The 13,331-nt window shown below is 39.7% G+C and overlaps 1 protein-coding gene across 1 annotated transcript in view; it reads left to right on the top strand.

Moving 5' to 3' along the window:
• The window catches only part of LIN28A (lin-28 RNA binding posttranscriptional regulator A), a 13,889-nt gene extending 766 nt beyond the window's left edge, over positions 1 to 13,123 (top strand). Inside the window, exons 2-4 of the mRNA XM_075850576.1 lie at positions 4,782 to 4,960; positions 10,155 to 10,339; positions 12,937 to 13,123. Of these exons, the coding sequence (XP_075706691.1) occupies positions 4,782 to 4,960; positions 10,155 to 10,339; positions 12,937 to 13,123 (551 nt within the window). The remainder of the gene's footprint in view (positions 1 to 4,781; positions 4,961 to 10,154; positions 10,340 to 12,936) is intronic.
• The last annotated feature ends 208 nt before the right edge of the window (positions 13,124 to 13,331 follow it).

Here is a 13,331-nt window from a genome sequence, read left to right as displayed (position 1 = left end):
GATGTAAATACCCCAAAGCTCAGTGAAGGATCCTTCATGCAGGCTCCGGTGGAGGACATCTGTGGAGATGACGACCACTTGTGGATCTGTACCAGTCATACGTAGTGATGCTCATACCCACTTCAGATGTTGGCAATGCTTTGTATGTTGACCCCTTCAGGAATTGTTTTGTGTGGAAAGTGAAGCTGGGATACAGCATTTGCCATGAGTGTTTGTGAAATTGATAAAATAAGAAATATGATCATTTATGTTCACAATGTTTTCAGTTTATGAGCTTTGGCCATGCTGAATTTAGTTACAGTCAATCTGAATGATATATGGACTGTTGTCTGTTGCCCTGCTCTTGTAATACAGAAAACCTCTGATAACGACTATATAATGGGCAATTGCTGTTTGTTTTTATGTTGTTGATACAATTAATTTGTATCAGTCTGGCTAGGCTGCCCATAAACATAATGACTTACCCCCAGCACAATGACTTACCCCCAGTACAATGAGCAGTCCATCTTTTTGGTCGCAGTCAGAATGCTCTTCAGGAAAGCAGCATATATAAGCAGATATTTCCCATACAATGAATGATTTTTACAATGGAAAATAATTTGTATTCTAAGAAGTATTGTGCATTTGCTTTGCCCCACATGCGTTTTTCTGAGATGATGGTAACGTAAATATTACAATCTTAGGTTTTACCCTTAATATCATGCAAGAAAAATTTAAACCATCATTTATTTTTAGTATCATACTTGTAACAATTATTGTTGACAAACAATAACCATTAATTATTGATCGTTGGGCCATTCCATACATAAAAAATTTCCAAAAATCCTGGAGGGTGAAGCCACACATAACAACCGCGGTTTCGCAAGTTTTACTATCAATCATTGCAGTTTTACAATGTTAGATTTTGCTGCAAAAACTGTGTGGCCAAAAACGATCATTGCAAAACTGCAGCTATTCACAGTAAAACCACATATAGTTGTGGCGTTCGCCCACAGATCAGCCAATAATCGCCAGCTACATGTGTCCTCACCCTCACAGTTTTGTCACTAAGGCTATGTTCACAAGACATATTTTTAGCCGTATTTTGTATCGTAAAACGCTCGTATTACGCTCCGAAACACGCCTGCAAACAGTTTCCCATTTATTTTAAGGGTATGTTCACACACACTAATTACGGACGTAAATTGGGCGTATTAACCCCCGAATTACGTCCGAAATTACGGCTTGAATGCGTTGACAAACATCTGCCCATTGAAAGCAATGGGCAGACGTTTGTCTGTTCACACGAGGCGTATATTTACGCGCCGCTGTCAAAAGACGGCACGTAAATAGACGCCCGCGTCAAAGAAGTGACTTGTCACTTCTTGGGGCGTAATTGGAACCGTTATTCATTGACTCCAATGAAAAGCAGCGCCAATTACGTCCGTATTGGACGCGGCGTTCAAGCGCCTGCACATGCCGTTACGGCTGAAATGACGGGGCTGTTTTCTCCTGAAAACAGCCCCGTAATTTCGGCCGTTATGGACGCTGCCATATGAACATACCCTTATGAGAAATACACTAGGACGTTCAAATGAGGGTTCTTTTTACGCTGCTGCATTAAAAACCGCCTCGTAAAAATACACTTCATAAAAAAAGAAGCGTTTTACAAGCTGATTGTTCCCATTGACACAAAAACGCTTCAAAAATATGCCTCAAAACACGCTTTAATATTGATTGTAAAACGCTTTGAAAATCCGCTATAAAATTGCCCGGCTTTTAGAGGCTGTTTTTTTTCTTGAAATCAGCCTTGTATTTTTCAGCCTGAACATATGCTTTGTGAACATGGTCAGGGTGTATTCACACGTGCAGGCTTTGATAAGATTTTGTGATGCAGCTTTTTTAAGTCAAAAATCAGGAGTGGTTTCATAGAGAAGTAGTATCTGTCCTTTATACTATTTCTCCCTTTATGATCCACACCTGTTTTTTAAAAACTGTCGGACCAATGCCATTTGCAGCTGGAGAAATGGGATAAAAACAGTAGGCAAACAACACAGAACCTGATGTTATTTTCACACGCTAAACAAAAAACGGTTGTAAAATACGGAGCTGTTTTCAAGGGAAAACATCCTCTGATTTACAGACGTTTTTTAAGCATCTGGCGGTTTTTGATGCGTTCTTTACGGCCATTTTTGGAGCGTTTTTTCTATTGAGACAATGAAAAACGGCTCAAGAACTGACATACACTTTTTTTACACGCCGTTTTGACAAACAGCGCGTAAAAAACCACCACGTGGGAACGGAGCGCCGTTTTTCCTATTGAAATCAATGGTCAGATGTTTGGAGGCATTTAGCCCCTGTATTTTCAGCTGTTTTTCAGGGCGTTTACGGCCCAAAAAACGTCTGAAAATAGGCCGTGTGAACATACCCTAAAGGTAAAAGGTGCAATTTATTTAACTAAAGGGAGTTCTATGTACAGGGTGGGCCATTTATATGGATACACCTAAATAAAATGGGAATGGTTGGTGATATTAACTTCCTGTTTGTGGCACATTAGTATATGGGAGGGGGGAAACTTTTCAAGCTGGGTGTTGACCATGGTGCCATTTTGAAGTCGGCCATTTTGTATCCAACTTTAGTTTTTTCAATGGGAAGAGGGTCATTTGACACATCAAACTTATCGAGAATTTCACAAGAAAAACAATGGTGTGCTTGGTTTTAACGTTACTTTATTCTTTCATGAGTTATTTACAAGTTTCTGACCACTTATAAAATGTGTTCAAAGTGCTGCCCATTGTGTTGGATTGTCAATGCAACCCTCTTCTCCCACTCTTCACACACTGATAGCAACACCGCAGAAGAAATGCTAGCACAGGCTTCCAGTATCCGTAGTTTCAGTTGCTGCACATCTCGTATCTTCACAGCATAGACAATTGCCTTCAGATGACCCCAAAGATAAAAGTCTAAGGGGGTCAGATCGGGATGACCCCAAAGATAAAAGTCTAAGGGGGTCAGATCGGGAGGCATTTCTTCTGCGGTGTTGCTATCAGTGTGTGAAGAGCGGGAGAAGAGGGTTGCATTGACAATCCAACACAATGGGCAGCACTTTGAACACATTTTATAAGTGGTCAGAAACTTGTAAATAACTCATGAAAGAATAAAGTAACATTAAAACCAAGCACACCATTGTTTTTCTTGTGAAATTCTCGATAAGTTTGATGTGTCACATGACCCTCTTCCCATTGAAAAAACTAAAGTTGGATACAAAATGGCCGACTTCAAAATGGCCGCCATGGTCAACACCCAGCTTGAAAAGTTTCCCCCCTCCCATATACTAATGTGCCACAAACAGGAAGTTAATATCACCAACCATTCCCATTTTATTTAGGTGTATCCATATAAATGGCCCACCCTGTACATACATGTAGAGCTTTGTGAGACTTCCTGCCCAGATCTGGGCTAATTCATAGAAATAGGTTATATACAGAGGAATCCTTTTTTTTATAACCTGTCCATATGGGCAAGACATAAGTAACCAATCCCCTCACCCCAGCACTGAGGGACCAAATTGTATTAGGGACTATATCACAGCATGCTATAGGTGTGGTGTTTTTAGGGTATTTTGTCCCAAAGGCTGGATTCACACGTGGCATATTTTTCCACAGCGGATTTGGCTGCAGAAAATCTTCTGCAAAATCCACGTGTTGCATGCAGATTTGTCATGAATTTGACTCTGCACTGCAAAAGGTGAAATCCACAGGGTGTCCGTGGCATTTACATGCTAGAATCCGCATTTAACACATACAGATGTGCGGCTGATTTGAAGTGACAAAATCTGCGGAGTACAAATACGCCACGTGTGAATCCAGCCTTAGACTTCAATGGAGTGGTAAAAGCAGTTCCAATGATTAATTTGTGTGAACTACAGTCAGTGTTTTGTGTCTTTTTTCGATGCATTTTTATTTTTTTATAAAAGTGCAATAAATATGGCAGAATAAACACAAACAAAAGACAAACACTGCAAGTGTTTTTCTAAGCGTTTTTGAACATACCAAAAAAAAACGAAATAAATGCACATGGCCTTATTATAGTTTCATACCACTATGACTTGTACAGACCCAGAATACGCTACCCATAGACTCTTAATGGGACCTTACTATATGCCACTGAAATGGGCAGAAAAAAACATGGCATGCTGTATTACATAGCTATTTTCTCCGTAAAGCATTGGTTCTAAAGATAAATAACCCCATAATATAAGGTATCGCATGGGGCACCACAAAGAAGCACACAGAGTTCCAACGGCACTGTAGTACGGAGCCACAGGGACATTGTGTGCCTCCGTACAACCTCTAGCTGCCATGGGCATGAGGCCTAACAGAGACACTGGCCCACATTTATCAAATATATCGCTTCATTTGAGCCAATGTCTAAGTTAAATTTAGGCTAATTTATTGACATATGTTACGACTAATTTATGGCCTCCATATTTGATAGATCTATCACTTTTACACTGGCTATAGTAACTGCCCTGCAAAACGCACACGCTCGTGTAAATCAGGCCTTACTCGGTTCTTCTTTAGGGTTGTGTCCTTCAGCGTAGATATATATGAAATTATGTATTTGTTTATACATAGGCAGGTGTGTATAATAGTACATTTTGCTTCAACTTCACCTTATTCTTTTAAAAAGTTACCTACGGATATTGAAAGCCGGTAAGGTTTACTTCCAATCATGGGCACTACTGCATCACTTCTATCTGTTGGAACTTTTTGATTAATTTCTTGTTTTTACATTTACAGGTGGGCTCCCCAAGCCTGTTAGTGATGATCTAAACCGTCTCCAGCCAGGAGAATCCGATGTCTTTCATGGATCTGGAGTATGCAAATGGTTCAATGTTAGAATGGGCTTTGGCTTCCTCACAATGACCAAGAAAGAAGGCTTTGATCTGGACACTCCTGTAGATGTCTTTGTGCATCAGGTAAGAGCGGTCTTTTTTTATCAAGTATATAAGAATTTCAATGTTACAGATAGATTTTAGTGCTATTAAAGTAAAACCTACTGAACTTAACTATTTATTGGAATAGGATGTACTGAAGGGTATATCTGAGCAAAATCAAAGGACAGGGCGCAGTGGTTAGCACTGTTGCTTTGCAGCAAAGAGTTCTTAGGTGTTAATCTTACTAGTGGGGAAAAAAAATTAATTGAGTTTGTGTCTTCTCCATATTTGCCTAGTCTCACTCAAAATTAAAAATTCACTAAACGAGTACAAAGCCTGTTGTAAAAGTTTTACACCTTGGCTCTGAGGTATCGGCTAGTCACCAAGCCCATGAACTGGAACAGAAATGCAGCAGTTGGCCTGTCTGCTTGAATAAAAAAGATACAGCAGTGAGGACTGTCCAGAGACATAGTGTCCGCTCTTAAAGAGACTCTGTTACCACATTATAAGTGCCCTATCTCCTATATAAGGTGTAAATGAATGGAGAGGAGTGCATGATGCTGATTGGTCAGCGTCATGCACTCCTCTGTACAACGCCCACTTGGTCGAAAGTAAAAGTACGCCCACTTGGGCATTAAGAAAGCTCATTAGCATAAACCAAAATCGCTCCTAACGTTGTGAAAAAATATTGTTTTTTTAAATAAAAAGCATTACTGTCACCTACATTACAGCGCCCATCTCCTTATATAGGAGACAGGGCACTTATAATGTGGTGACAGAGTCTCTTTAATTATTGTTTCAGACAGACAGCATCAGCTTGTTTCAAATGAGTATACCGAACTTAAAGGGATTTCCCCATAATCAATATTTATCACCTATCCACAGGATAGGTGACCAGTATCTGATCGGTGAGGGTCCGACCCCTGGGATCCCTACCGATCACGAGAACGGGCTTACCTTGCCGTTCCTGTGAGCCCCATATGAATGGAGCAGTACTGCGCATGGTCGGCCACCACTTAATTTCTCTGGGGCTGCCGAGCGCTATCTTCGGAAGCCCCATAGAAATGAATGGAGTGGTGTAGTACCGCTGCATTCCTTAGGGGCTCCCAGGAACGGCAAGGTAAGCCCGTTCTAGTGATTAGCGACCAGACCCCCACCGATCAGATATTTACCACCTATCCTGTGGATAGGTGATAAATATTGATTATGGGAAAACCGCTTTAAGAAACCATCACTGGGATTAACTATAAAGTTTAAACACCAGAATTTAGACAACATATGTTTTTAGTGAATGTAGTTGTTTATTTATTATACTGTATCCCTCAAATATTTTTAAATAAAATAGAATTAAATGTAATTCATCAGAAGGATTTTAGAAGGTAAACTTTTCTTTTAGAAGATGTCTATAGAAGGGAATGGTTTAAATCTTTATAATAAGAGACGGCATGTACTGTGATTTTACTTGAGATTACTCTGATATTTGTATAAAATCAAATCAATCTTATTATCCGCTGGTATCAATTCTGTGGGCATTTACATTTTTCTTTGGAGATGAGACCTTTTGCAGAGGTCAGAATGAATATTTTGGGATATTCCTTGAGTAGTGGATGCTTTGTAACCTTTACTTGACCTATGCATTCTCAGGAGATTTTGGAAGTGTGTGGGTGGGACACTGGATATATCTCATTTTATTGTCCTAAATGTCCAATTTCCTTATAGCAGCCACTAACATTCCCAAAATCAAAAGCTGTAATGGTTTTGTTCTGGCTACGGCCACCTCCCACCTTGGAGCACCATATTTCCTATCCCAATATCTCCTGTGTAAGCAGGACACAGATTAAGATAAGACATCCAGAAACCGGAAGATAAGTTCCAAATTACATTGTATCATTGTACCAGATCCTCAGATAGGATGCAGGGGGTACATTACTAAATGTTCAAACCTTACACCATGTAAACATGTCCTTTTAAAAGAATTAGCGTTCTCCTGTGTCTCCATATTGACCACATTGAGAAAGCTCATTTAAAAGATATGTGATATTAATACTATTAGTAACTTATCTTTATGTTTAATGTAAACTATACCCTTTATAAACACAGCTACCAATGACAATACTGCTGAATGATGCATTGACTTTCATATTGGTCAGAAGGATTACATATATAACAGAATTAAATGGAAAAACATACATTATTTCAATTTCCTTTTCTTTGACATGCATGACCCATAGTGTGACCTTTGCCACAACAGTGAACCAAATAAATATACATTTTCATTGCTAAGTGGTCATTTAACAATATTTAACATGTATGTTAAGTAACAAGTTGAAAGTAACTGATCTGTAAAGTCGTTTTATGAAGCATTGTCCTTTACTTTTACCAGTTCTTAGCTGAAAGTGCAAATAGGGCAATCTTCCTGGTCTGACTAATAAAATTTCCAGGGAAAATAGGAAGGGGGAGGGTAACCTAAACAGATACATTTATTCTTCTCACTATAATCATGTGACATACACATTTTACTAAAAAAAATTAATAACCCTGCAATATGCATATAATATAAAAACAATACATTGAAGTGTTTGACTTTACATCTAACAGAAATGCTCAGGCCTTATACTCATGAGCGTATTTCACATCCCCGTGCTGTCCGTTTAAATAACTGACAGCACCCTGACCAATGCAGGGCTATTCTCAAATCCGGAGAGTGTGTCCATTGCATGAAACTCACTGCATGTCCTATTGCGGATCAGACTTGCACATTGAAGCCTATGGGTGCGTGAAAGAAACGAACGGCACATGGATGACATGTCTGTTTTTCAATAACGTACTACAATTACTACTGTGAGTAACTTGACACGGGTCTAGTATTAAAAAAAAAATTCACAAAAAGTCTCCACTAAAAACTAGTGCGCGTCATACTCCTAGAAATTATGTATGAATGTAAGTGAATTAAGGAGGCCAGGTGCATGAAATAAATGTCAGCCTAAGGGTATGTGCACACGTAGTGTTTTGAGCCGTAAACGTCCCAAAAAACGGCTGAAAAATCAGAAGGGGCATTTTTTTTACGCCTCGTTTTCCAAAAATGGCACGTAAAAAGATGCCCGCGAATGTTTTAGGAGCCATTTTCATTGACTCTATAGAAAAACAGCTCCAAAAACGGCCGTAAAAAACGCAAGTGGCTTAAAATACATCTGAAAATCAGGAGCGATTTTCCCTTGAATTTTCAGACGGTTTTTATTTTGTGTGCGCACATACCCTAACACTTGTTCGACCAGCTGTTATTTTTCCCATCTTCCCCATAAACATGCACGCTCGGCCAACTAAATCATTGTATGACGCCCATTGAAATGAATAGATTGTCAGTACCGGGTCCTCCAGAGTAAAGAGCGGCTCTCCTTGGAAAAGAGGAAGAAGTGATGTTAATACATTACAGATGGGGTAGAATATGCGCCACGTTTTCTACTCAGATATAGTGGGCGAGATTTATTAATACTGGTGCACTGAGTGAGCTATGTGCCTTTACCTCTCGCACCCCCCCCCCCCCCCCATCCTTTCTTTCAATGCTGGATCACTAGTGATGGACACTTTTATCTTCTGTGACTTTGCTAATTTTTTTTTACAAAACGTTCCCTTCTGACAAAGCTGATAAATTACAATGCTAGATCGTGCCAGGGCTATCCTAGCTGATATATCTGCAAATACAAGATTGAAAGTTAATATTTTCCTAGTAAATATTGCCTGAGATTTGAAAAGGAAAAAAAAGCACATCTTGGAACATACTATGAAAAATGTTTTTGCTAGACAATTTTATTACTAAATATATTCATTTTACTGTTCTATAATAGTATTCCATTCGTACTATGGAATTAGTCATCATCCGAAGCAATTAAACAAAGTACAGAGCACATGGCTACCTACATATTTGAACAAGCCCCTTCCCCCCCCATCGCACTCTCCCTCCCCCTACCCAGTTAGGAATGCAGGGAATGTATAGCATGTCTGAGATCCCTTTGTTCTTTTACATAGATTGATAGAATATACTCTCTGTCATAAGCAGGGAAACCCGGCAACCCCCCCTAGAGAAGGACATGGCCTTTACACATTTCTTAGTAAATATAGACTACAAGGGAATCCCCATTCTTATAAGCAAGATATGCACCCACTGAAAACAATGTACTTATTTGTATACAATGTAATATATGATTGATTGATAAATTGGTGCACACAATAAGAAGAAACCACTTCAAACAAAGCACTTTATAAAATAGTGCCATTACATATAGCATAAATTAATAGTTGGTGGAACCCCTGCCCTTTGGATTTTATTTGAAAACAGTGCCACTTCCAACCTAAGGCCATATTCACATGGCAGTATTTAGGTCAGTATTTTGCTTCAGTACTTGTAAGCCAAAACTAGGAGTGGGTCCAAAATGCAGCAGAGGTGCAAATGTTTCCATTACACCTTTTCTATTTAGGCTCTACTCCTGGCTATGGCATTTAAATACTGACCAGTATACTGCAGTGTGAAAGTGGCCTCTTTGTTTTAGAAAAAAAATTCTGAAGGTGTCGTTGTGCCTTACTGAGCATTGCAGGGGGTCCCAGGGGTCGGAATATCTACATATCTATTCGATATTCCATTAATGCATATCACAGGAAAACCCCTTAAACAGGGGAGTCTTGGGTGATAGCTATCAAAGAGACGATTGTTTGGCTGGCAGCTATTGAATGTCCATGACCAGTTTTACCAGTAAAGGGCATTTTACACCTGCCAATATTCGGTCGGTGCAGCGAGTGCCGATCAACGAGACATCATTGATTGGCGCTCATTTGCTCCTGTCACACGAAGCTATGGATGGGGACGAGCGGTCGTTACTCCGATCGCTCTTCCCCAAACATTATTATCATGTCGGCAGCGCGTCTCCCTGTATGCACAAGGAGATGCGCTCCCGACAACGATAATATTTAACTTTTTTAAAACGATACGATCAGCAGCTGATCGAGCGTTTTCTCATTTATCTGCTGATCGCTGCCCTGTTTACACAGGGCAATTATCAGGGACGAGCGTTCTATGAACGCTTGTCCACCCGATAATTGCCCAGTGTAAAAGGGCCATAAGTACTATAATGAAGACTATAAAAACTCCAAATTGGTTGACCAGTGTTTAGTTTCTATTTTCTCCTATTATCTGCTTCTAGTCATATAAGTAATATTTTTTTCTCTACCCACCCACCCACAGAGTAAACTGCATATGGAAGGTTTCCGCAGCCTAAAGGAGGGAGAATGTGTGGAATTCACTTTCAAGAAATCTTCAAAGGGCTTGGAATCCACACGAGTGACAGGACCAGGGGGCGCTCCTTGTATAGGAAGTGAGAGGAGACCTAAAGTAAAAGGGCAGCAGAAAAGGAAGCCAAAGGGGGACAGGTAAGAGAAATACAATTCTTCTGATAAAAAAAAATTGTGTTAGACAAAAATCAGTAAAACCTTGTAATCTTGTAACTTCCCGATTGCCTAGTATTTTTCACCTGATTTAACCTGGACAATTTTAAAGCCTCTTAGATTAAAATTTCTAAAAAAAAAGGTATTCCCAAATTTCTATTTCGATCCTAAAAGGGGTATGACTACAGCCACAAGGTTCCTGCTATGTCACACACAAACTTTCAATGGCTCACTGATACTTGTAATTTCCTAGGAGTATAATTTGGTTAGACATTAAAAGTTAAAGCATACCTAACTTTTCAGGGGACTTTTCAGAATAAGCTGTCATATGTGTGTACATGAGGAATAACACTATTTCTGACCATTCTTGCATTCTGCATTATTTAGCAGTTTTCCCTTCTGCAGGCTATCACTCTAATTCTCAGTTTTCTCTGAGCTAGTGGGTAAAGCATAACTGCGATCATGTCTCCTATACAAAGCACACATAGAATCTGCAGTAGCATGGAGGAAATTATACAGCAGTAATGAGCAGGGTAGCTGAGAATCTAGTGTAGCTCCATCTCCCTTCTTCATAGACTTCTATTAGCAGCATGTTTGTGTCTCAATGCTCCTGCTCACTGCTCTTGATCTCCCTCCCCTCTCCATATACTTCTATGAGCAAGCTGTGAAGGGAGACCACACCACTTTCTGCAGTCAATCTCCTCTGATCTATAACTAGAGATGGATTTTGCTTGACAACAAGGGGTGGACAGCAGAATACAGGAAGGAAGACACCTAGTGGCAGTAATTTCACACAGAATTTTCAGGCATACTATTAGATTAGCATAAATTAGTGTTTGTTTAACAAAATATACATTGTTTATGTGGCCATCCACATAAGATAGCATTTGACCAACAGCTGTCAGCCCTGATGCTTGGCCAAAGTGCACGTTATTTCAATAGAAAGGGTGGATTAATAGCAGACAGACATCTCTGGTTTTGCTTATCTCAAGGAGAAAAAAAATAGACAGGTAGTCCAACTTGTCTGCGCTTGTTTCCCCAAACAGCAGGGTCTGCCAGGCAACACAAACATTAGATTATCAATAGTTAGCACCAAAATCTGTAGGATCCACCGACAACAATCTGGTATCTATAGGCTGAACACACACGACAGTCCTGTGTCACTATTACATTCCTCAACAGATAGTGGTGAACAAAGGGAAAATACCTCAATAGGAGGCTTCTTTTGTTACTTTGAGAAAGGCTGGACACTGACATTGGTCACTTTTAGATCCAAATGATCTTAGATTATTATTAGATTATTATCATACATACTGACTGTTTTCAGGTAACACCTGTTTTAAAGTTCTTTAAAGGGAAGGTGTCACAAAATTTTCTTTTTTTTTATATAATATTGCTTTTAGTATGTTATTAAAATAAATTTTATTTATTTGTGTTCTTGTGTTGTACTTTTTTCTTACTTTTACTTCTCTATGGGGGCTGCCATATTTTTTTTTCATCTCTGTATGTGTCGATTAACGACACATACAGAGATGGAATACGGCACATACATCCCCATAGAGAATGCGAACGGGAGCCGTTCCATTCACTATAGCCTACGCCGTCTGTGTGGGAACGGGGCATGCGCCGCTCCCACACAGACCAAAAGGAAGGTCTTCGGCAGAGCGAAATCTGGCACCATTTTCATGTGGACCGGAAGCCGCGGCAGGACAGTAAGATGACGACTTCCGGTCGCGGCTTCCGGCCATATGTTCAAGGCAGCGAAGACGCAAGGTATAGGAGCGGAGGCGGCAGGAGCAGGTAAGTTATGTTTGTGTATGTGATGTGTGTATTATGTTCGCTCAGAAAATGGCGGCACTCAGTGTATGAGGTTTGAAGATTCAACTCCCTCCTTCTCCTGGCACTAGCCAGAATAAGGGAGGGGGGATTGTGTGAGGACACTAGAGCGAGTGTGTCTTCCCCAAATTTTCAGCATAAAGCAATGAGGTTGCTTTACCACATTGTCAATGCTGCAATTTTGGGAAATTGCTCCCTCTAGTGACTAGCACATGGAAATGTTATAAATTAGAATCTAATTTCTAATATTTCCTGACTTGTGAAAAAATTAAAAAAATTAAAACAATGTGTAATCACTTATATACGAACTGAAAAAAAAATAAACAATTCTAGCAACACATTCCCTTTAAAGAGATGCAACAAAATTGCATTATAGCCCTATTTCTAAATGTACTGCTCTAGGAAGCTAATATGGGGGTATTAACGGTAAATAAAATTACTGATGACCACAGTTTTCTCTCCATGTCAATAGCAAGAACAGGGGCAGCTAAAGCAGCTCCACAATTTCATAAGCCCACTAAACTATTTCTATCTCAGCTTCCTAGACCCTTGACATGGGGGAAGAGGTAGATTGGGGTAAACTACAGTCATACCTGAATTTTCACGATTTTATTGGAGTTAGGCTTAAAAAAACCCATTTAAGGGTGGTTTTCCCAACATCCAGGTCAAAGAAGTTTCTCATCTTGTCAACTAAAGCTGCTTTCAGTTGTATAGTCATTTTTACATTTACTACTTTGTCCATACAGATGCTATAACTGTGGAGGACTGGATCATCATGCCAAGGAATGCAATTTGCCTCCTCAACCCAAGAAATGCCACTTCTGCCAGAATACCAACCATATGGTGGCACAGTGCCCAGTGAAAGCTGCACAGCCTGCCAGTTTACAAGAAAAGTCTGCCATTGATGAATCAAGCGCAGCAACTGCTGAGTAGCTGGAAAGGCTAAGGCTAAGTTCAGACTATTTGCTTTGTCTGTAATACAATATGTGATTTAGATATTTGCCATATACATCATTCAGTTTGATGTTACTATTTGGTAATGTAACTCAACTTTGTTTTACACTATGCAACTTAGAATAGAAATCTTTTAGTGTGAACTTGGCATTGCATCAGGAGCAGAACTGGGGTTGAGCAATATAGT

Source organism: Rhinoderma darwinii, chromosome 2 (assembly GCF_050947455.1).
Source record: "Rhinoderma darwinii isolate aRhiDar2 chromosome 2, aRhiDar2.hap1, whole genome shotgun sequence".
Classification (NCBI taxonomy): Eukaryota; Metazoa; Chordata; class Amphibia; order Anura; family Rhinodermatidae; genus Rhinoderma; species Rhinoderma darwinii.
Note: the sequence above shows the minus strand (reverse complement) of the source record. Positions and strands in the feature narration are given on the sequence as shown.